Here is a 24,526-nt window from a genome sequence, read left to right as displayed (position 1 = left end):
AGCAGAACCAGCAGATTTGACCCTCAACGTGGAGCTGAGTATTCATCATACCAAGAGCACTGACGTCCTTGCCTTATATCATTAGCTTCAGTGAGCCTCTATGACAAAGATTTTACTGAGATCTCAAACAAACAAACATCTCAACCGTTGCCACGGCAAAACAGCATATTATCAACATCAAAGCTATCAAGTGATACTGACACTGTAAGGCTATTTTACTACATGGGTTGAATTTACTGTGAATTTGCTGGAAAAATACAAATCACAACTAATTTGTGTGGTGGAACAACATTACAGTATAATGTAGTATTTGACCAGGCGGTTGTGGGATAAAAACTCAACAGCAACCCAGATTTAAATTCTATGCTACACAAATCTATGCTTTAACTGCTAATTACAGACACACAATACGTCAAGAGATATAAGCTAAACAATCTATGCATAATCATACACAGATGGACTTAATACATTTTCTGGGCAGACAATTCATTTAAAAAATGATGTGTTGCACATTCACTAATTCTGATATCATTAGCACAAAAGGAATATTTCATTACAATGAAATAAAACATTGTCTTCCTCCCCTTCACAACAGGGGGTCTACTATGTAATACCTTGCACTGACTGAACATTTACAAATCAAACACTGTCTAATAACTGCGAGGGATTCCATGTGTCTCCTCTCTACAGGAGTCTTATAAGTCCCCAGCTAGTTTCTCTAACAGCCATACAGTACCTGTCTGCAACTCTCTGGTGCGTTTATATAGGTAGCTCAATTCTGATATTTTTTTTCTCACTTATTGGTCTTTTGACCCATAACATCAGATCTTTTCACATCAGATCTTTATCTGACCTGATCGGATTGGTCAAAAGACCAATTAGTGTCTAAAGGCAACCTATGCAGTCTATGTGGTACCAGCCATATGATCCTTTGTGTGTCCCTGACCATCAGCGTTGTTTCCGTACTGTGCCAGTTGTACAGCCAGTACAACACTGCCTGCTCCAGGATTTCACTTTCACATGTGATGTTCAGTGTGTGAAACAATCTAACAATGATATCCTAGTACAGATACCAATAGATCGAATTTGTTGATTGACATGACAAGACACATAGCACCAGCTCTTGTGAACGATTGAATAGGCCCCAAACACTGTACACTGCAGCGTGTTCAACAACCCCTAACCCTAACTTTAACTCTTTAGAGCAAACATGTTGTGTTTGCTTTCCTAATCGGGTGGTGGATCATCTCTCCTGGGGCCCCATGGAGCAGTCTGCCCCAGTCCTGCACTAGAACAGACTGGAGGGAGAGGGACAGGACAGAAGGCCCTGCTGAGGCCACAGTATAGACCCAACTAACTAACCTGCCACCAGTAAAAAACAGTTCCCTCACAAGGTCGTGCTGCCTGCTGTGGGAAATGTCCAAGCTAGTGACGTTTCTAGCCTGTGTGTGTTAGACAAAGGACTGCCTGTCTCTCTGTGTGTGGGTTTCATCTTTTGATGTTTGTGATAACCTGGTACTAAAAACAGCTGGGCTCGCCAATCGCCTCTAAACATCTTCAATAGCAGAATTACTGGAACAATAGTCCAGTAGCACAATAACCTATTGGTAAAAGGAATTAAGTGTACCTTACTGGCTACTGGATAGCAGCTGACTGCATTCAGCACAAAGTCACCAGCTAATACAACAGTCAATATGATGACTCACTGGGATGACTAAATCCAAATAAGGACAGTACAATCATATTCACACCAGATGGAGAGTTAGGGCTTCTATAGAACTATGACTTTGTGTGTGTGTGTGTGTGCGTGTGTGTGTGCGCCTGCCTGCGTGCGTGCGTGCATGGTGCTTGGCAACATGCTTGTGATGGTGTGAGCTTGTCAGAGGAGAAACAGACATTGACACATATATGTCATCCTCCAAGGAGGACTCTATAACAAGTGGACCTCTGACCTCCTATTATTGGAGGTGTCCATGTTGTCTGAATGTATGGGGGCAGGGGTGGGGGCGTGGGGCGCAGGGCGAGAGGTCAAACACCTTCTATTAACAAGAAACGTTTACCATCTCTATAGGCCTGTATGGCTGGGGGAGTATCAGTCTGCGCAGAAAGACTGAGTGACGACAACATAATAATGAGCGCAAAGAAAAGGTTGAGAGGATGTACTACTTATAATAAAAACATGGGTCTAACTACAATCATTCATTCTTATATTTAGCATGTATAATGAATTACTCATGAACGTTTCCTGTATTAATTCTGAACTAATACTAGTAAATGCCGTTTGAGAAAAAAAGAGGGTATATCCCCTCTACAATAAATAAAGAAATCTGTGAATAGACCATAGGTTATAATAAAAACATCTCTATTCAACATCTAATCAGTCAGTCAGTCATATACCAACCTATTTGATGACAGTGACAATTCATTAAATGTCTGATGACATGCCACCAGGCCACAAAGAAAAAAGTTATATTGCTATCACTGGAAATCTTTTGGCCAAAATAGTCCACTGTACACTGTCCATTCACAGGACAATAGGCATAACTATAAAAGCAGTGACATGGGCAGTTACAACGCGCGTTACTTATTAAATAGAGTATTAGTGTTAGCAAGGTTGTTCGTCACATTTACGTGAGGTATGTCAAGCAAATTCTTGCGCTACATTAGACGATTAAGGCAGGCCGTCAGTCCACGACACTCGCCTCTTTCAGGGGGTGCTCTTCTACCGGGCAGCCATGTTTCTACTCAGAGCATTTTCAGCTGATTTGCGGCCTACAGTCCCATGGCGAAATGACAAAAATGGTCAAATCCAAACAACGAAGAGTAAGCTTTTAAATCAACGAGGTGATGTTTAACCCATTCGTTGTAACATGTACGACGAGCATATGACGCGTTGTGTTTTCCATGTTCGCTTGATTCACCTTCTGCCTAGCATCGGAGGATATTACCTTTGTATGTACACGATGTGTGTGTGTTTGTGTGTGTGTGTGTGTGTGTGTGTGTGTGTTCGTGCGCGTGCCTGTAAGACAGAGGGCCATGAGAGGGATACATGATCCCTACTGTGACCATTCAGTCAATTGGAATATTAAAGAAGCTTATTTGACGCATCAGATGAAATGTAATAGCCTATTTTATTACATTAAGTAAGATTAACAAGACATATATATGTCAAAGTTGTCATCATAGAGTCACGCAGTCACGTTTGATGGCTGTCTCCTGAAAATCATGATTGGCTACAGTTAGGCTATGTGGCCATTATCGGCATCAATCTCCAATCTACTTTTTCTGTTCTTCTCTCTCTTTATTCCCTATTCACATACGTGCTCCAAAGTCATAAACACACAAGAGAAACCTGTCTGGCAATAATTCATTTGGATTCGACCCCCGAGCTAGTGCCAAACAGCGAACATGTGGAGGCTTTGTCAACGTAGCATATCATGTTAGATATGCTTATTACATGATGATGACCACACAGCGCAGCCTTATAAACGTCCAGGCTACAGTAACAACACAACCAACATCGACAACAATATAAGCGGATCATGTTAAGTGTCATCATGGGATATTGGTGTGACGGGTTCGAACTTCAAATGAGGATCTATTATATTGCGCATTGGATACAATGAATGAACAGGTGCCAAACAGCAGATTAGACACCGCACAGTCCTGCGCGAATGTTACAATGTTGCAACCTTTGTTGTGAAATTGGACACATGGTTGTCAGTGTAACCAACCAGGGCTGGGCTACATGTTTACTTCTATGATAAAACAAATAAAAAAACAAGACTACAACATACACTGCGAAGAAATGGTACGCTTTCATGGTGGCTACTTACCCAAAATCCTGGTCCATGGATTTGAAAAAGAATTTGTAGCTATTGACCGGACGATTGTTAAGGACATTTTTAAAATCCGCTAAAGTGACTTTCTCAGGAGAAACGGGTAATTTCACTAGATAAGGAGTCTCCTCCTCGTCAATGTGATATATTATTTTAGTCTCCGCCATGAGAGTGAGGGTAGGACAATCATTGACACAGGAAAGGAACAAGGGTTGGCAGTGCAATAATAAATAGGTTTATGAGGCTGTCTGTCTATCTATCCGTCTAAGACGAAATGCTACCGTGACAGCATGAATAAATATAACTGTAGACCTCACGCTGGAAAATAAATAACCTTGTCTTTGATAAATTAAGTAGAAATCTAGACATAATCGAGTTCTAAGTGACTGTATTCCAGCTCCAATGTGTCTCGGTACGGTGGCTCTCTCGGTACTAAAACAGGAAGGGACGGTCCACATCCTTGCGATATCGAGTTGGGAATATTTCCATTTTTTTTCCAGTAATTCGTTAGACATTGCTGTCATCTAGTGGTGTGTTTAGGCTAGACTGCTAATGTTCTCCATTATACGGTACTAGTCACAGATAGTACTGCAGTCTGCACCATAAGAAAGAAGGGTTTGGAGAACACATTTTATTCAGTAAACCTTTGATGTTGATTTTCAGTAATAGTTTTAACTGTTGATAATATTGATAATTATATTGATTACTAAAATTATATATATATAAATATATTAAATCATTATATTCGTTATTATTAGCCTTCTTTACAGTCATCTAAGTATTACAACCTAGATACAATATATCCAATACCCGATATCACTGTAAATCAATGTAATAATTACTAATTCATCACAATAATTATGATAATTATTGTCAATATTATCATCAAGGTGTACAGATTTTCTTGATCACCTTTCCGTCCAATTCGTCAGTAGGTGGTAGTCTTGTGCTGCTGTACAGTGGCAGCAGCGTCTATCTACAGCAACTGCTTGAAAGCTATGGAATGAATGGTGGTTTCTAACCTCTACCAGCAAATACTCTTGACCATTAACGACAAACGTTATTTTCTTGAATAAGGTTCATTTCAATTTTTCTTGTTAAGCTCTCTCTTCAAGAAAATCTTATTTAACCATTGATTTAAAGCAATGGGTTTGGCTTTAGATGTTCTTCCTATTCATACAACAGTAGCACAATGTACACATTGTAATACAATTATTAAATAATGGTCAACCCAGTATTGTTTTTTTAATTAATGTTTATTAGAGTGAAGATAATGAACCAGCATGCTACTGCACAGATAACTTGCTTGTAAGTAAAAGCTTCCAAACTGACAGTGTCAGGACCCCTTTATCCAATTACAGTAATTGAAAAATATGACGTCTTCTACAAACTTAGTCCTCTTCGTTCCCGTTTCTACACGAATCCTAATAACCCAGATTGCAAGATTCGTTGGCTTGTCAACTTGACAGCTCCAAACTTTAGTGTACTGCAAGCCTGCATTACACAAATAGACAATCCCTCACATGCAAACGTACATATCCTAACATACATTCCTAAAAAACACATCTGGATTCTGTTCAAGGCTTGTTTTCCTGAGTTCCATTACATGTATAGCCTTCTTTGTGGTCCATGATCGTCAATCACATATGGATTTGGTAAGGATACAGTTATAATGTCTTATTACTCCTTTATAAGCAATGTACCAATGAATAATTAAAAGCCTGACTATAAACTACTTATGACTCTTTACAGAAAGGATACGTTGGCTTAATGTAATGTGTTAACAGTCAATTACAGCAAGGTTTGTGGAAATATTTTTAAGAAACTCAACGCGTTATGAGCTATGAAATCGCACATGGAACACGACAGTTCTCCCACACACATTAAAAAGACACCATGCATTCTGAAAATGAAAAGTTTGAAGGGTGAATTAAAGGAATACAGTGACAGAAAGTGTTTTGTTACACACAAAAAGGAAGGTTGTACAGTACACGGTGTTATTGTTCTATAAAATACTTGACATCAAATATCTGTGTAGTACAAAATCGAAGACATATCTAGCCATGTTAAAAGCACAGCAGATCAGAATACAGACTCTACCAGTATGAAAATATAAAACAAAAAAACGTTGACTGGCGCAGCAATAGAAATGTTTTGGTAAGAGAGTTTGGTAAGGGGGTGTCTATGAAAAGAGAAAGCGTCCCCCCTCCTGTCCTCCGCTTTGAATTCCACCATTATAATCCTTTACTTCCTTATCCTGTACGTCTGCCCTGGACCAGCCAGCAGCATATCAGCTATTTCTGTCTCACTTCCACAACTTTCCATCCATTTCTAGAGAGAGATATGGAGGAGGGAAGAGAATAATAGGAAAGAAATGAGAAGCGACATTAGCAAAAAGAAAGCCATTGAATTAGGCATGAAATTGTGGTTTGGAACCCATAATGTCACATACACTGACCTTTATTGCGGTCTTTGGACATATCTCTCTCTTTCAGTAAGTTGTTTTTGTAATCTAAGGATAGAAATGCAAAAGGGTTGGTCATTCAATTTTACATGTCATGATATACTGTATGAGCTCTGTGCAGCAACAGTCATTATTGATACCAGTCGCCCTGTTCAAACTCTCTCGTCGATATGAGGTAGGGCTTACAGGCAGCATGGGAGCCTTACTTGAATTCAGGTGTTCCTGGTTGCAGACCTTCAGCTCTGTGGCGTCCAATGCAATGTCCCCATGGCCAGTCACATGACCCCTCCTGTTTACCAGTAAGAGAGGGAAGTGGTTAGTTTTTTTTTTTTTTTTAAATCAGTGAGTTCAGGTCCTCCTTAAAATGAGTAATATTCTCATTATCAAGTGTGACCGCTGACCACCTTACTAAATCGGTTCTCACCATTTAGATCTTTGCAGGTCATACTCCAGCCCTGAAACAAGATTAACACACCTTTAACATACCATTTACAGATCACAAAATCACACAGCCACTCAACTGATTTATATATTAAATCAAGGACATGTGTAAATTGAAGCACATTCAAAGTGTGTCTGTGTGTGATAAAGAGACATGCAGAGATACATACAGTAGAGACACCCACACACGCTACCTCTCTTTCTGCGTCGTCGGGTAAGCACAGTGACTATTGTGATGATGAACGCTAGGAGGAAGAAGGTAGCCAGGATGTAACCCAGCTGCTGGAGGAAGTGCCCTCGGTGCTCAGGGAGGATGACGTTGACGACTCGTGGCCTCTCCAGTTCAACCACGTTGTGGCCTGAAGGTGTGAGGACAACACTGTGGGTTCACTGGTCTGCTATGAACACTCATTGTGTTATAAACACAGGCTGGTGGTGGAACATTATATTAGTCACATTTTGTTTTATCCATGTAGAGTGAAATTAATGATCGTATATAACCAATACGTGTGGTTTAATTTGAACTGAGTGAATAAGACATTAAGAACCCCCCCCCAATTTGCCTCAAGGCTAAAAAAATCCTTCTTTCATCAGTCTCCTCCCCTTCATCTACGCTGATTGAAGCAAATTTAACAGGTGACAATCAATAATGGGATCATAGATTTCACGCAGTCAGTCTGTCATTGAAAAAGCAGGTGTTCATAATGTTTTGTACACTCAGTGTTTTCCATTGATATTGCATTTTGAACGACAATTACATGTTTTTTCTGCATCATTGAAAAACAGTTGTGCCACTATTTTTAGGCTGGTTTTAATTTCTTTCAGAGACCGTGAGTAAAGGAAGAGTTGACCTGGTTCAGCTGTAATGACTTGCATACCTTAAAAAGAGAAATACAGATTAACTAAGAAAAAGGAGAGGGAGGAAAGGAAGGACCGAGGGGAGGAATTCTGTTATGTGCGGTCAGCCTGTCCAAATTAGTTTTCCAGATATTTACCTTTTCTCATAAACACAGACAATGTTTTGCAAAGTATAAAGAATGAACCCTAGCTGTTGCTGCCTCTCTGTCCCTGAAACTCCACCAGTCTGACTGGTCAGTGTAAGCAGACATTTGACAACACTCACCTCACAGTCATGCTCTGTGCAACACAAACACCACTTCTGCCAGGTTTCAGACAATTAATTAAGCAAAATAACAGAGACGGGGGAGAACGGGATTTGCTAACTGTGAAAACCATGTGATTTAAATCAACGAAAATAGCTATTACAAATTGGCATATCAAATTGTTACTTCCAAACCGTCTGCACACAATAACATGTACCATACCTTCCCATTACACAATTATTGCACCATAACCATCAATCAGCTTGCCACTGTTACACAGGTCTCTCTCACCTGCTGGGTGAAAACAGAAATGATAGTCATTGGGGATAATGATGGTGGAGACCTGTATTAACCAAGCCTGGGAAGGCTGATGACACTAAAAATACTTTTGCTTTCCATCACCTAGAGGCATTTGTTTCTTTTAAATCTGTTCTCCTTGGCCCATCCGCAGATACAGTACCAGTCAGAAGTTTGGACACACCTACTCATTCAAGGGTTTTTCTTTATTTGTACTATTTTCTACAGAGTAGAATAATAGTGAAGACAACAAAACTATGAAATAACGCATATGGAATCACATAGTAAACAAAAAAAGTGTTAAACAAAACAAAATATATTTTAAATTCTTCAAAGTAGCCACCCTTTGCCTTGATGATTGCTTTGCACATTCTTGGCATTCTCTCAATCAGCTTCATGAGGTAGTCACCTGGAATGCTTTTCCAACAGTCTTGAAGGAGTTCCCACATATGCTGAGCACTTGTTGGTTGTTTTTCCTTCACTCTGCGGTCCACCTCATCCAAAACCATCTCAATTGGCTTGAGGTCAGGTGATTGTGGAGGCCAGTTCATCTGACGCAGCACTTCATCACTCTCCTTCTTGGTAAAATAGCCCTTAGCCTGGAGGTGTGTTGGGTCATTGTCCTGTTGAAAAACAAATGATACTCCCACTAAGCGCAAACCAGATGGGATGGTGTATCGATGCAGAATGCTGTGGTAGCAATGCTGGTTAAGTGTGCCTTGAATTCTAAATCAATCACAGACAGTGTCACCAGCAAAGCACTACCACACCACCTCCTCCATGCTTCACAGAGTTCATCTGTTCACCTACTCGGCGTCTCACAAAGACACGGTGGTTGGAACCAAAAATTCAAGGTTTGCACCGCTCTAATGTCCATTGCTCGTGTTTCTTGGCCCAAGCAAGTCTCTTCTTATTATTGGTGTCCTTTAGTAGTGTTTTTTTGTATCAATCTGACCATGAAGGACTTATTCACGTAGTCTCCTCTGAACAGTTGATGCTGAGATGCGTCTGTTACTTGAACTCTGTGAAGCATTTATTCGGGCTGCAATCTGAGGTGCAGTTTACTCTTATGACCTTATCTAATGTCCATTGATCATGTTTCTTGGCCCAAGCAAGTCTCTTCTTGGTGTCCTTTAGAAGTGGTTTCATTGCAGCAATTCAACCATGAAGGCTTGATTCACGCAGTTTCCTCTGAACAGCGGAACTCTGTTGCATTTATTTGGGCTGCAATCTGAGGTGCAGTTAAGTCTAATGAACTTATCCTCTGCAACAGAGGTAAGTCTGGGTCCTCATTCCCTGTGGCAGTCTTCATGAGAGCCAGTTTCATCATAGCGCATGGTGGTTCATGGTTTTTGCGACTGCACTTGAAGAAACTTTCAAAGTTCTTGACATTTTCCAGATTGACTGACCTTCATGTCTTAAAGTAATGATGGACTGTCATTTTTCTTTGCTTATTTGAGCTGTTCTTACCATAATATGGACTTGGTCTTTTACCAAATAGGGCTAACTTCTATATACCACCCCTACCTTGTCACAACACAACTGACTCAAACGCACAAACTCCACAAATTAACTTTTAACAAGGCACACCTGTTAACTTGCATTCCAGGTGACTACCTCATGAAGCTGGCTGAGAGAATGCCAAGAGTGTGCAAAGCTGTCATCAAGGCAGAGGGTGGCTACTTTGAAGAATCTCAAATTTAAAATATATTTAGATTTGTTTAACACTTTTTTGGTTACTACATCATTCCATGTGTGTTAGAGTAGAATATATAGTAGAATAATAGTGAAGACGTCAAAACTATATAGAAAATAGTAAAAATAAAGAAAAAACCCTTGAATAAGTAGGTGGGTCCAAACTTTTGACTGGTCTGTATGTTATGACACATCATGACTGATTAAACTAGCCTGAGGATAGGTATTAGCTTGAGGCAGGCTTAAAATAAGAAATGAGCGGAGGACAGATACCATCCCTGGGTGGATCTTGCAAACTGCACCAGTCTTACAGAACAAATTGTATTGAATTAATCTAATTCAACACTTCCCAAGTGGCATCAGAGTTGCTAATTATCTCTTGTCTGTTTTGAATGTTGTTAATATGCATGAAACTGCAGGGTCATGGTCAAGGTCAACTATCTCTGGAGAACAATTAGTCTTGCCTCAGTTCTCTCTCCGTATCTCAGCTGTTGCGTGTTTCCATTCCCCTGATAGATCAGACAAGAACTTACACGCAGAAACACAATGTGACATGTGCCGTGCAGAGGTCACACAGCGAGTGGTTTTAGTCTTGTTGAAAGACTGTGGTTAATTAGCAAGCCAATGAGCTGAAGGAATCTGACCTGGTCTGCATTTCTGGTTATTTTCTATTCTAAATGTTTTGGCTGACTTATCCAGGTTCTGGCGCTCACAACAACACCGAGCTCTACTTTAGCTTGCCATAAATGATTACAGTGTAACAAAAAAGTGGGATAATGGCTGCTGCAATTGCAGAGGACGGGGATAAGAGTTGGCTGGACTTAACAAGGGAAAAAGCACAACTAAGTAGAAGAAAGATGAAGTCAAAAAGTTAAAATCAAAGCAATGAACTCAAGATATGTCTGCATTGATCCATGTGAATTTCTTCCCTGCATACTTTACAATGCTGTTAAATGGATCAAGCCATTTAAAAGGACAAAGGAGGATCCACATCTAACACTGAACCAACCCTTGCCAACACCGCCCCCACTGTTCCCCTTTCATGTCCCAGCTGGTCCAGGTGCTGAACAGATGTAGCACATTTCATCCTTTTGCTGATAAACACGCCCCAACCAGAGGCCAGGGAGAAGGAGAGAATCAGACTAGTGACGGAGAGAGACTCTGTAGACAGGATACTGTAGAGAGATAATGAAACTTAAAGAGACGAACAGAAATCCCAATTCACCAGTTGCAAAGCCTCACCATGCGCCCTCCTTCCCCTGGAGTCTGGTTTGACTGCCCCTGTTGAGCTATAATGGCTCCTCCTGTAAACTAAGCCATTTGCTCAACTACAGAAAAATTAAAAAAGGTCTCCAATGAAAATGAGAGCACTTCCGTTTTGGCCAATTAGTGGCCTTTCAGACAGACTTTCAGACAGGCTGCCTGCAGCCAACAGTCAAGATTCCCCAAACAAAACCCTCTCCCTTTCTCAATACTCCAGGGCTCTCTCGCTCTCTCCCCCTCGCTGTCAGCTCATCTGCGGCCAATTGCATTCTTTCATTCTTTTTTTCTCACCCTCTTTTTCTCCATCTGTTTCTTTTGTTTTTGTTGCCTCTTTCGCCCACTCCTTCATTCCCTCTTTCTCTCCCCCTTCCTCTTGTGCAGACAGAGAAAAAGTTTGAGAAGAGATCTGGCACAAAGATGCACTGACATAACTGGCCAAAAATGCCTATAAATATGACCCATAAATATACCCCAGGAACAGTGTTCTCAGTTAGACACAGGCTGCTGTAAAGACAGGCAGACACAAACACCAATCAGATTAGGGAAAACGAAGCTCAGGGAAAATGTGAAGGAGAATATAGAGAGAAGATAGAATGATTTAAAGTTGAAAAGAAAGGAGAAAGGGCTTTATTCTAACTATACCCGCCATGTTCTAACGAAGTTGAAAAATGGTTCACACTTCCAATCAGAGAATAAACCCTGAGAGAAAGGGATATGCCGAGTGTCTTACTTGGGTCGTCATTGGGGAGTGCGTGGGGGACAGCGGGGACAGCGGGAACAGCAGGAGCTGCAGTGGGGACCAGAGGAGGTGGGGGGAGTGGAGGCCCCACCATGAGTCTGAAGATGCGTCTCTCGTGCAGGCCACAGTAGTGGTGGTGCAGGTGGCAGGAGTACAGGCCCTTGTCGATGGGCTGCAGGTTAGAGATGGTCAGAGAGAAGTCCCCTACAGAGAAGGCATCCTCAGAAACACTCATCTTATCCACAGGGAAGAGCGGTCCATACTGTCTGCGCTCTCCGGAAGCGTACAGGTCCACCAGGCGGTCAGCCAAATCAGGTCTCACCCCAGGGGGCTGCCAGTCCCAGTGGGCTACCTGCTGCTGGTCCTCCTGCTGGCCCTCCGTCCACAAGGGCCGCCGGTTCACACACGGCAACACCACCGAGCTCCCCAGCAACACCACAAACACTGTCTTGTCCCCGTCCCAGTACCGCTTCTCCTTACGGGCTGAGATGGAACAGGGTGAATAGCGTTTTTGATTTAAACATAATAGATACTGTATGGAAGACTATTCAAATCATCATGATTCAGATACCTATTGTGGATAGTCACCTGACTTGGTGGTGTTGAGTTGTATCTTGATGGATTGGTGCAGCTGGCAGTAGTGGTGGTGCAGGTTACAACTATAAACACCTCGGTCAGTTGCTCCCACATCTGGCATAACACACATTCCAATGACATTTTCTTGAGTAACATAAATGAGTGTAATATTCTGTACAGACATGAGCATACAGTATACCACGGGCCCAACTCACTGTTGATGACGAGGGAGAAGTTCCCGTCAGTGAAGGCGGTTTTGGGGATGGTTATGCGGCCCTTGTTGAACCCATTGTAGACTCTCTCTTTGACCCCGGGGGACATGTCCAGTATCCTCTCCACAGAATACTCTGGTATGCTCCGGACCAGGTCCCAGTGGACCACCCTCTGGCGGTCCTTCAGGCGGTCCCGGGTCCACACCATGCGGGGGCTGTTGCAGGGCAGTACCGCCAGGGTCCCGGCTGGGAGGGTGATGTTGCGGGCCTCCACCACCACACCTAGACTGCTGCTGCTCTGGCCCCATGCTAATGCAACACACACAGGACTTATTTGTACATTTTGCAACAGGAAAAAAAACACACAAAATTAAAACATTTCTCAACAAGATCATGGAGAGAAAAAAACATAACCCTAAAAAACACACACTTATACTAAATGTAAACAGCAAATAGAGGCATAAATGTTGTGGATAAAAATGTGTAATACAATCAAGGTTGCATGTTATGGGGACTTACCACTGGGCATGAAGAAGACAGCAGAACCTAAAACAAATAACAGAAATTGCCATTGTCATCATAGGAACCATAACTATTCATCTGGCAGGGTTGGACCTGAGCTGACCACAGAGTTGTGGTCACTGCGCTGTTGTGAACGGATAGCTTATACAGTAGTTAAGGCTGGCTGGTCTAACAGCTGCTTCAATGAGACAACTGGGTGGAGGAAGAGTCAGAAAATAGGTCAAGAGAAAAAAACAACAAGAAGGGGCAAGAATGAGACAGGGAGAAGTATATACACTTCTCTATATTTCAATGTTTCGCCTTTTGGGACTGAAGGCATTCCCGTAGCAGGTCTGCTATTTCTAACCCAGATATTCACTAGGCGCTATTACGTCTGCTGTTTACCTAAGGGCCAGCTGCAGAGAGAAGCATATAGCCCAGGCAGCAACACAGAGGCTCTATTCATTCCCCTGCTAAGAACTGTCAAGGCCAAAGTCCTGGGGGTAAACACAGTCAGCCAGTGCCCACTGCCACAGCCCAGCGCTACAACTGGGTGACCATTACTTAGATCATAGATGCCTATTGTATTTCATACACCAATGTTAAGGGAGCTATTCTCAATCAATCCTAGAGATTTAGCAGGCAGGCTTATGTTTAGTTTAAATTAACACCATAAAAATGGAAAGTTATTAGAGTTTTGAGTAGGCCTATGCTGTTTTTAAGGCGTAGTTGTGGGGTTTGCAGAGACAGTAGATAACAGGTGTTTTGCTCATCTGCTGATCTGCCAGAATCCCCTCACATGAGGAAAAGTGATATGACTCAGGGAGACTCATCAAATCAAGTGGTTAAAAACCTCTACAGGATCAGTAGGTCCAGGATGGTTGAACTAATGTAGGCTAATGTGATTAGCATGAGGTTGTAAGTAACAAGAACATTTCCCAGGACATAGACATATCTGATATTGGCAGAAAGCTTCAATTCTTGTTAATCTCACTGCACTGTCCAGTTAAACAGTAGCTATTACAGTGAAAGAATACCATGCTATTGTTTGAGGAGAGTGCACAGTTATGAACTTGAAAATGTATTAATAAACCAATTAGGCACATTTGGGCAGTCTTGAAACAACACTTAACAGAAATGCAATGGTTTATTGGATAGGTTTAAAACTGTGCGTACACTGCTGCCATCTACTGGCCAAAATATAAACTGCACCTGGTCTTTCATAATACATTATGGCCTCTCTCTTGCATTTCAAAGATGGTAAAAAAAAAAGACAAAAAATAAAACATGTTTTTTTCTTTGTATTATGTTTTACCAGATCTAATGTGTTAAATTCTCCTACATTCAATTAACATTTCCACAAACTTCAAAATGTTTCCTTTCAAATGGTATCAATAATATGCATATCTTTGCTTCAAGTCCTGAGCTACAGGCAGTTAGATTTGGGTATGTCATTTTAGGCGAAAATTGAAAAGGGGTGGATCCTTAAGGTGTTTTAAGAGCGTTGGGCCAGTAACCGAAAGGTCGCTGTTTCGAATCACCTTAGCAAGGCACTTAACCCTAATTACTCCTGTAAGTTGCTCTGGATAAGAGTGTCTGCTTAATGACTAAACTGTAAAATGCCACATGCTCCAAATACAACTGGTGTAGACTAACAGGAAATGCTTGCTCATCTCCTCTGATGCATTCGAATACAGTCCTGTCATGGTTTCATATCAACTGTGGTTTTTACTTATTTACGGTCAGTAAACTTACTCCCTATGTGATTAGTTGCTGGTCTCTAGGGGCATTGAAATAACATTTCTCCTACGATTAAAATGACTATTTCTTGTTTGGTGAAGTCATTGAACTTGAGGTGCTGATGTCTAGGTGGTTATATCATAAGAAACGAGGCAATGTCTCATCTCTAGTATCAACATGTTTATGCGAGTCCATGAGCTCAAGCGTAAGTCCAAGGTTGGTTATATGTGTGCCACCATGCTGGAGAACTGTGGTATGAGCAGCACTGAAGGACATAAACAATTCTGTGGACAGAAAAAAATATTATAATAATCATACCCTGTAAATGTCTCCTTGGTCTCTGGTGCAGACATACAAAACTAACACTTAAAGATTTAACTACCTGCTACTGAATTGCCATGTTAAATGACTGACACTTTCACAATAACTTACATCTGAAGGTGAATCGCTACAGCAATGATACACATTACTGAATGTGGAAAAATTATTTAAGTAAAAAAACATGTACATGCTGTATTATTTTGCTCGGGAGGGTAATACATAGTTTAGTTGCACAAACAGAAAGACAGTTTGTAAAAAAATCACTTTTTTTTATTTTTATTTTTTAACTATGTGCAGGATTTTTTTTCTCCCCCAATGACACTGTAGTTTGAGGAGCACACAGCACAGCTCAGTAATAACTCAACCAAGCTGCAGATTCAGCTATATACACAAGGGTCAATTCAGAGACACTCTTTGCTCTAGAAGGCACATCCTGCCTGATAAGCATCATTTTGTTGACATTATGCCGAGGCTGGAATCAGTCAATATCTGAATCTGTAAACCGTCCCTAACAAGAGGGTATGAATTTCCTGTCCATTCCTGTAAATCGCAGTTTGCCTCTAGCCTAGGGCATGCATGGACACTTGATACGCAGAATAAATTGGTTTCCTTCCTACCAACTTCTGCAACGACCACGATATTGGTAAATCATTCAATGAACATTGTCATTATAATTACAATTTTTAAGTAAGAATTCATGAAAATCGGTGACTCTACATTTTGATAGCCTCCTATATTGAATAACATTGTCTAAGGCCCTAAATTGAGTTTAAGTGGTAATCTCTGTATCTTGAGTAACTCCAGCCCACTTATGGTGAGACTCTCCCTCATTTACTGGCACATATAATGACAGGCTACAGGGTTTGTGCTGACTCTCCCACTCTGACCACAGTTAACTCAAAACACATTGGTGTGAACCCATAAGAAAAGCACCCAACCGCCACCAAATACCCGAGGCAGACATGATTGTCCATTCTTCTTTACCTATTTTACATAAGAATTTTGTGATATACAGAGTACATTTAACAGATCATTGATGCAGGGGTACAAGGTATTTGAGGTAGACATTGTCTGTACCTAAAGGCAGGGTAAAGTTACTAGGTATCAGGATAAATACTATACTCATGCTAAATACGTTTAAATGAATCTGCATTGACTGCATTGATGCAGGGTCGACTAACGTTATCATTTTGGCGCAGGGTCGACAAACATTGAAGCTTTTGTTCCGTTATAGTAAAAACAAAAATTGGAACTTACTCAGAAACAGCAGCAACATGTCTTTGTCTTTCTTGTCCAACTTCACCTCGAAAGCTGGGAGAAAAGATGGTAGGCTGCAACACGGTGATGTGTGTGCATCAATGGACAGAAGAAAGCAACACCTGAAGAAAGTGCGTCAACAACAAAACGACAGACTTCTCCAGAGTCTAGACCAGCAGGGTATGCCCCTCCTACACGTGCCTGTGAAACCCTACACCTCCTGGCACTGCGACAGAGAAAACAGACGGAGTGCATCTTCTCATCTCCTGCTTCACATTGGCATCTTTGAAAGTGACCACTTCTTCTGACCTAATATCACATGACACCAGAATATTGTTTTGCCATTTTGTCACTCACTGAACAACAATGGACTATGTCAGCTTAACATCTTTCAGACTCCCAAGTTCAATGAAACAGAGGTTGTACAATACTGCCACTCACTGTTTCTCTCATGAAATAGCAAAGGAAAAGCCTATGCTAAGCAGGTATGAACATACTGGTATGATATATTAAATAAGATTAGTAGATACAATTATAAGGATGGGAAACAAAGCTTTATTGTTCATTTTCACTTACTTACAATGAACATCACACTCAACAGGAGAGAACATCTGGAAAATGTCCAAATCACTGACAAGTAGCAAAGGAGAGCAGGCTGCTCTGCTGTGTTTGAGGAAAAGCGTACGTGTCCTGTTATGACCCAGTATGTGGGTCAGTCAGCAGTGTGCCAGAAGGCTTTCAGCCTTGCATGTACTCTTCTTCATCCCCTCTTGGACTTGTACTGTTTAATGAAGATTTTGGGTGTGTTCCATCCCTCTGGGGCTTTCTTCAGTCCAGCTCTCATCCAGATCCTCTGCAGATCCTTCTCAAAGCGTTTCTGCACACAAGTACAGAAAATACACTATTAGAGCGCTCACAGGGACTGTAATAAGTGTTACAATCTGTTCAAAGGGGACATTATTACTGAGGTAACATAAGCTGCGAGTGATAAGCAGTTAAAGGGATAATTAAGGATTTTGTCATTTTTAATTGGACCTTTATTTAACTAGGCAAGTCAGAACAAATTCTTATTTATATTGATGGCCTACCGGGAAAAAGTGGGTTAACTGCCTTGTTCAGGGGCAGAATGACACATTTCAGTTCAGTTCTGGGATTCGATCCGGCAACCGAAACACTCTAACCACTAGGCTACCTGCCACCCCAATGAGCAATAGGGCCCATGATCTATTTCCCCAGAGTCAGATGAACTCGTGGATACCATTTTTATGTCTGAATGCAGTTTGAAGGAAGTTAGAGGTAGCATCCAACAGATACCGATGGACTTCCAGTCACTGAGCAAACGCCTAGTTAGCATTGGTTTGTGAAACTACCTCTAACTTCCTTCATAATGGACAGAGACACACAAAAATTGTATCCACGGGTTCATCTGACTCTGGAGGAGTAGATAAAGGGCCTCATTGCCAAAATCCCAGAGTGTCCCGTTAAGAGTTTATACTCATAAGAACAACAATTAAGAGCACGACATTCTCCTTCCATCTCCAACCAAAACACTGACCTGCTTCTTCTTCCTCCTGCCCTCCAACACTCTCCTCCTCAGGAACTTAGTGCGTTTCAGCAGCTTCTTGTACTTGTGCCTGTTCATCTTCCGCCGCCGGATCTCCAGCACGTTCTTACAGCTGAGGGGCGTGACGGAGCCATCACCCTCCTCCAGTAGAGGGACTGCAAATGGGGGCAACACCTTGGTGTCCACCATCACATCTCCTTCCTCCAGGGGCTGAGGAGCCTCTAGCATGGGAGGGAGGGAGTAGTGCAGGGAGAGCCAGCTCTCCAGTGGGGACACTGATAGATTACGAGGGACGAGGAACTCTTCTAGGTCTGGCTCCAGTGCCACCCACGGTTGAGGAGGCTGTGAGTTATCTGCTGCCGTTCCATAGTTTCTGGGTTTTCCATTTAGAGAAGAGCAGCAAGCAGGGAAGACGGGCAGTAGAGATCCACGCAATGACTGTACTGGAGTCTGAAGTGCACCTGAGCGTTGAAGGAGAATGAACAGAAATGTATCAGTTTACCATTTAAGTGATAGTGCCACATTTTAAAGTGGAACTGACAGCATTTTAGCAACATAAAATGGTATTAAAATCTGTTCATATACACCCCCATGAAGAATATGACACTTTTAAAAACATTTTCTGACAAGCAAGCACTTAGATATGGTCATTTTGATAAATTCTTAGAATGTTTGGAAATTGCTTTTACTAAGGTACTTGAGAAAATTCTATAGCAATATAGAGTGGGAAATCAGCCATGCGTTTGGACAATTAATAGACACTGCGGGAAATAAAACTGAATAAAAACATCTGTCTCGTCCAGGACCGGAGTCTACACAGACCAGTTTACCAAAGCCAATCAGAGCTACAGTAGGCCTTTATACAAACAAGACATTTTCCACCCAGGCCTGCCATCATTCACTTTGAACTGGACTGTGTGTTTAGTCAGTAGCAACAGCGCGACTTAAGATCATTAGAACGCATTCGCCCAAAAATATACTTGAATGGATTTCTGCAAATATGTCAATACCACATGAATCCTCTTACTTTTGGGAACTTTACAGTCCTATTGATCCAACAACCATGAAAGGGTAGGCTCTCTCTCCCTCAGTTATGCACATCAACAACTAATGCTAACCAGAGCAAGATGAGCTCAAATCTAAGAAGGAACATTAGACAAACTCTCTCAAACTGTTCAGCTAGTTGGCCGTCAAAATTCCACTGATAAACAATGGATAATTGTAGCCTCCTCATCCTTCTGCGGCTTGCCTGCAACCAAGCTAAGCGGCTAAAGTTGGCAAGCTAGCTACTTTGACACAAATGAGAGAACACCTCCCCCTGACCTTTTTACTTGCCCTAGCAGAGCTGGTTACATGTTATCTAGAGCGTTTGTGACTAACTTATTTGTTTTGCCTACGTTTACTGTCCTATTTTAACAGGTGTTGCGTGTTCTAAAATTCATCAGTTATTCTGAGCTCTGGCACACAGACGAAAGTGCTCAGAAATCGCGGTGAGTGAATTTGCGATCGCAGGAGAAATGCTACCTGGATAAGTCGTTCAAGTTCTTGCTAGCTAACCAAACGACACCTGGATCTCTAGCCATGTATAGCCACCGGGAAAAAAACGATATGAGGAGAAAGTGACATGACATCCTCCCAGCTAGCGTTAGGCGCTGTGTTTTTAGCTTGCTACATAAATAGATACGCACGCCTATGTTGTGACTGACTAGTGATCATTGCCCTTGCTCGTTTGATTGTATTGACAGCCTTAGTTACATTCCTCCGTTTTTGTCATGGAAACCGAAACAACCGAATGGAGGCAGCAAACAATGCACCAGGCCAGCTGTAAATTACAACCTGATAGCAATATGTTTTGGACTACCAAAGAAATGTATTGGTGAATTATATTTATCATGCATTGACCTGCATCCATCTATTCTGCCAACATTGCTTTAGTGTACGTCATGGAATGTTGAGTCAAATATAACCTCCATTTAAAAAACTCTTATAAAGTTGGTTTTGTAGCATAAACTGGTCATTTGACTTTTTTTACTGATATTATGATGGTCTGTTTCACATCTGCTAAGTAGTTAAAATATTGTCAGTTCCACTTTAAGCTAGCTATAGATCTGATGTGTGTCTTGACAAACTTACCAGTTGCTTTGCAAAGCAGACTGAGGCGAGGGGCCACCCTTGAGATAAACATATCTACGATTATTCAAGTGGAGTCATCAGGAATGAATGAGTCTGTATGCTGCTCCACTGCGTGCCCTATGAAAAAAATGTTAGAGACCATTCATGTCAATTGTAAAAACCTTCAAGTTCCTTGGTGTTCACATCAACAACAAACTAACATGGCCCAAGCACACCAAGACAGTCGTGAAGAGGGCACGACAAAACCTTTCCCCCCTGAGAAGACAAAGGATTTGGCATGGGTCCTCAGATCCTCAAAAGGTTCTACAGCTGCACCATCGAGAGCATACTGACTGGCTGCATCACTGCCTGGTATGACAACTGCTCGGCCTCCAACGATAAGTCACTACAGAGGGTAGTGCGTACGGCCCAGTACATCACTGGGGCCAAGCTTCCTGCCATCCAGGACCTCTATACCAGGCGGTGTCAGAGGAAGGCCCTAAAAATTGTCAAAGACTCCAGCCATCCTAGTCATAGACTGTACACTCTGCTACTGCCCAGCAAGCAGCACCTGAGCGCCAAGTCTATGTCCAAGAGGCTTCAAAACAGCTTCTACCCCCAAGACATAAGACTCCTGAACATCTAGTCAAATGGCTACCCAGACTACTTGCACCCCCCCCCCTCTTCTACACTGCTCTGTTATCATCTATGCATAGTCACTTTAATAGCTCTACCCACATGTATACATTATCTCAATTACCTTGACTAACCGGTAACCCCTGTATATAGCCTCGCTATTGTTATTTCACTGCTGCTCTTTAATTATTTGCTATTTTATTTCTTTTTTTTTAAGGTATTTTTCTTAAAACCGCATTGTTGGTTAAGGGCTTGTAAGTAAGCATTTCACTGTAAGGTCTACATTTGATTTGAAGTGTATTGCTGGTACATAGTTTACACTTCAGGTAGTGCCCCCTTAGATATAGCTACGAACTGCTTTGATACAGGGTGATGTTCGGAGCAGGTTAGGAAATGATTCTCGCTAAACTTAACCTACTATGTCCTAACGTTAACCTTCGTCTCCTAACCTGCTATGTTAATTATTATAACATGCTGCGTAAATTATACTAACCTGCTACGAAAAAGTCACTATCGCAACTGAAAATAGTATTTCTCTTAACTAATTTAGCTGAGACACAATCTTTTCATACCGCTTTGATACAAGGTGATTTTCGTAGTACGTTATGAAAGCATTTTTTGCTCCCACCTAAGTCTCCTGACCTTCTACGTTAATGATCCTAAATCTACTGCGTAAATTCTCCCAACCTGCTACGAAAAAGTCACTTCGATATCAAAGTGGCGTAAAAAGAGTAGCTGCTGACACGTTAGCTTAGAGATTCTGTTGATTTCTATGACTGGTTGTTAGCTCTCTTGCTAACACTATCATGGAGTACTCGTCTCAATGAATAATCCCAAACAGGTTTGACACGTTTAAAAAGTTATGCTGTGTACTAACAACACAAGATTAAATCGATAATTAAATTCATATTTTCGCAATGACTTACTTGACACTAGCTACAAGCGTAGCTAACGTTATCAATGATTTTCGTTTTTCAATGTGACTCCGGGAGACAACTTCCGGTCCACCTAAAACACTCTTCCTCTTTTCTTGTTACCGAATCTCCCTCGACATGGTTCCGCCTCAGTAATGACCTGAATCTGCTCAATATTTTAAAATACACGGTATATATTTGGTTTATTATGGTAACCCTGAACAAAGGCGTTATGACATAAATAAGTTCAATAACTTATTTCGTATAATTCGGCCTCTTGTAGGATTGCCTAAAATCTCATTCTAGAAGGAGGGAGGCATGTTCTGATGGGAAGCATCTGCTGTTGCTATCCCCAATTCTGACTTGTGCTCTGTTACCCGCTACACTGATTTCTGCTCCCGTAAAATCCTGGGTTTTCTGCACGTTAACACTAGAAGCGTATTACTTAAAATTGATCAATTGAAAGTGTGGGTTCACAGCTCCAATCCAGATGTGTTGGTCATTACTGAGACGTGGTGAAGGAAGAGTGTTTTGAATACTGATGTTAACCTTTCTGGTTATAACATTTTCAGCAAGACAGATCTTCCAAAGGTGGGAGAGTGGCAATCTTTACCAAGGATCACCTCCAGTGCTCTATTGTCTCCACCAAGTCTGCCCCCAAACAATTAGATGTTATGGTTTTAAGTATTAAACTTTCAAATATCTCTTTGTTGACTGTTGCTGGGTGCTATCGTCCTCCATCAGCACCGGTCTGTACCCTACCTGCCCTAAGCTCTCTCCTGACCCCTTACACCAAGTCTGAATTTGTCCTGCTAGGTGACCTAAACTGGGACATGCTTAAACCACCTGACCAAGTTCTAAAGCAATGGGACTCCCTAAATCTTTCTCAGATTATTACCAATCCCACAATGTATGACTCCAAACACCCAGAAAAGGCTACTCTTCTTGATGTTATCCTCACAAATAATCCCGATAGGTATCAGTCTGGTGTTTTCTGTAATGACCTTAGTGATCACTGTTTTACAGCCTGTGTTCGTAATGGCTGCTCAGTGAAACGACGTGTCCTGATTTGTCATAGACGCTTGCTAAAAAACTTTAATGAGCAAGCCTTCAGCCCCTGGTTCGACTGTGATCTTGCAGAGTTACTCCACCTCAAGAATTGCATTTGGCGAAGGCTCGGCACACGCAAACTCAGGCTGACTGGCTCTCGTTCAGGACAATGAGAAATACGTGCCCTCAGGCTATCCAGAAGGCAAGTTAGTTACTTTAAGGAGCAGTACTCTCTCTGTGGGTCTAACCCCAAGATGTTCTGGAAAACGGTTAAAGACCTGGAGAATAAACCCTCCTCCTCACAGCTGCCCATGTCCCTTAAAGTTGATGATGTGGTTGTTACTGACAATATACACATGGCTGAGCTCTTTAATCACCACTTGCTTAAGTCAGAAATCTTATTTGGCTCAGCCATGCCTCCTTGCCCGTCCAACATCTCCCACCCCTTCTAATGCGACTACCGGTATCCCCGATGATTCTCCCTTTTTTTCCCCTCCCCCGCTACAAAGTTTCTCCCTTCAGGCAGCCACTGAGTCCGAGATGCTAGAGGAGCTCCTGAAACTTGACCCCAAAAAAACATCTGGGTCAGATGGTTTAGACCCTTTCTTCTTTAAGGTTGCTGCCCCTATCATCGTCAAGCTTATCTCCAACCTTTTTAACATGTCTCTCCTTTCTGGGGAGGTTCCCATTGCTTGGAAGGCAGCCACAGTTTGTCCTTTATTTAATGGGGGAGATCAAGCTGATCCTAACTGTTATAGGCCTATTTCTATTTTGCCCTGTTTATCAAAAGTGTTGGAACAATTTGTCAATAATCAACTGACTGGCTTTCTTGATGTGTATTGTATTCTCTCTGGAATGCAATCTGGTTTCCGCTCAGGGTATGGATGTGTCACTGCAACCTTAAAGGTCCTCAATGATGTCACCATTGCCCTTGATTCTAAGCAATGTTGTGCTGCTATTTTTATTGACTAGGCCAAAGCTTTTGATATGGTAGACCATTCCATTCTTGTGGGCTGGCTAAGGAATATTGGTGTCTCTGAGGGGTCTTTGGCCTGGTTTGCTAACTACCTCTCTCAAAGAGTGCAGTGTATAAAGTCAGAAAATCTGCTGTCTCAGCAATTGCCTGTCACCAAGGAAATTTCAATCCTAGGCCCCACGCTCTTCTCAATTTACATTAACAACATAGCTCAGGCAGTAGGAAGTTCTCTCAACCACTTATATGCAGATGATACAGTCTTACACTCAGCTGGCCCCTCCCCGGATGTTGTGTTAAATGCTCTACAACAAAGCTTTCTTAATGTCCAACAAGCTTTCTCTGCCCTTAACCTTGTTCTGAACACCTCCAAAACAAAGGTCATCTGGTTTGGTAAGAAGAATTCCCCTCTCCCTACAGGTGTGATTACTATCTCTGAGGGTTTAGAGCTTGACATAGTCACCTCATACAAGTACTTGGGAGTATGGCTAGACGGTACACTGTCCTTCTCTCAGCACATATCAAAGCTGCAGGCTAAAGTTAAATCTAGACTTGGTTTCCTCTTGTAGTCACTCCTCTTTCACCCCAGCTGCCAAACTAACCCTGAAATCGGCAGGTAAGGGTACTCTCGAGCGGCTAAATGTTCTTTACCATTCGGTCATCAGATTTGCCACCAATGCTCCTTATAGGACACATCACTGCACTCTATACTCCTCTGTAAACTTGTAATCTCTGTATACCGGTCGCAAGACCCACTGGTTGATGCTTATTTATAAAACCCTCTTAGGCCTTTACTCCCCAATATCTGAGATATCTACTGCAGCCCTCT

General features: G+C 41.9%; 3 protein-coding genes across 6 annotated transcripts in view; all 3 read right to left on the bottom strand.

Moving 5' to 3' along the window:
• The window catches only part of dvl1a (dishevelled segment polarity protein 1a), a 47,643-nt gene extending 43,382 nt beyond the window's left edge, over nucleotides 1-4,261 (bottom strand). For all 3 annotated transcript variants that reach the window (XM_024415858.2, XM_024415859.2, XM_024415860.2), the window contains exon 1: nucleotides 3,837-4,261. In XM_024415858.2, the coding sequence (XP_024271626.2) occupies nucleotides 3,837-4,006 (170 nt within the window). In that variant the 5' untranslated portion in view covers nucleotides 4,007-4,261. The remainder of the gene's footprint in view (nucleotides 1-3,836) is intronic.
• Nucleotides 4,262-5,076: 815 nt separating this feature from the next.
• Nucleotides 5,077-16,669, bottom strand: mxra8b (matrix-remodelling associated 8b). 2 transcript variants are annotated; one of them, XM_024384370.2, is made up of 10 exons: nucleotides 16,449-16,669; nucleotides 13,149-13,175; nucleotides 12,633-12,938; nucleotides 12,430-12,531; nucleotides 11,833-12,324; nucleotides 6,930-7,103; nucleotides 6,728-6,758; nucleotides 6,510-6,592; nucleotides 6,298-6,351; nucleotides 5,077-6,170 (listed from the first exon to the last, which is right to left on the bottom strand). In XM_024384370.2, exons 1-10 carry the CDS (start codon nucleotides 16,465-16,467, stop codon nucleotides 6,145-6,147), a joined length of 1,314 nt encoding a protein of 437 aa, XP_024240138.1. In that variant the 5' UTR covers nucleotides 16,468-16,669; the 3' UTR covers nucleotides 5,077-6,144. The 2 variants fall into 2 exon arrangements, with proteins under 2 accessions (XP_024240138.1, XP_024240140.1); XM_024384372.2 differs by having other exon boundaries at nucleotides 6,939-7,103; nucleotides 16,449-16,660.
• Nucleotides 16,670-16,983: 314 nt separating this feature from the next.
• aurkaip1 (aurora kinase A interacting protein 1) lies at nucleotides 16,984-21,798 on the bottom strand. The gene is made up of 4 exons (XM_024384369.2): nucleotides 21,687-21,798; nucleotides 20,146-20,262; nucleotides 18,004-18,473; nucleotides 16,984-17,325 (listed from the first exon to the last, which is right to left on the bottom strand). Exons 2-4 carry the CDS (start codon nucleotides 20,195-20,197, stop codon nucleotides 17,209-17,211), a joined length of 639 nt encoding a protein of 212 aa, XP_024240137.1. The 5' UTR covers nucleotides 20,198-20,262; nucleotides 21,687-21,798; the 3' UTR covers nucleotides 16,984-17,208.
• Between the last annotated feature and the right edge of the window lie 2,728 nt (nucleotides 21,799-24,526).

The sequence above is a fragment of the Oncorhynchus tshawytscha genome, linkage group LG22, assembly GCF_018296145.1.
Source record: "Oncorhynchus tshawytscha isolate Ot180627B linkage group LG22, Otsh_v2.0, whole genome shotgun sequence".
NCBI classification, from domain to species: Eukaryota; Metazoa; Chordata; class Actinopteri; order Salmoniformes; family Salmonidae; genus Oncorhynchus; species Oncorhynchus tshawytscha.
This window is presented reverse-complemented; position numbering and strand designations above follow the sequence as displayed.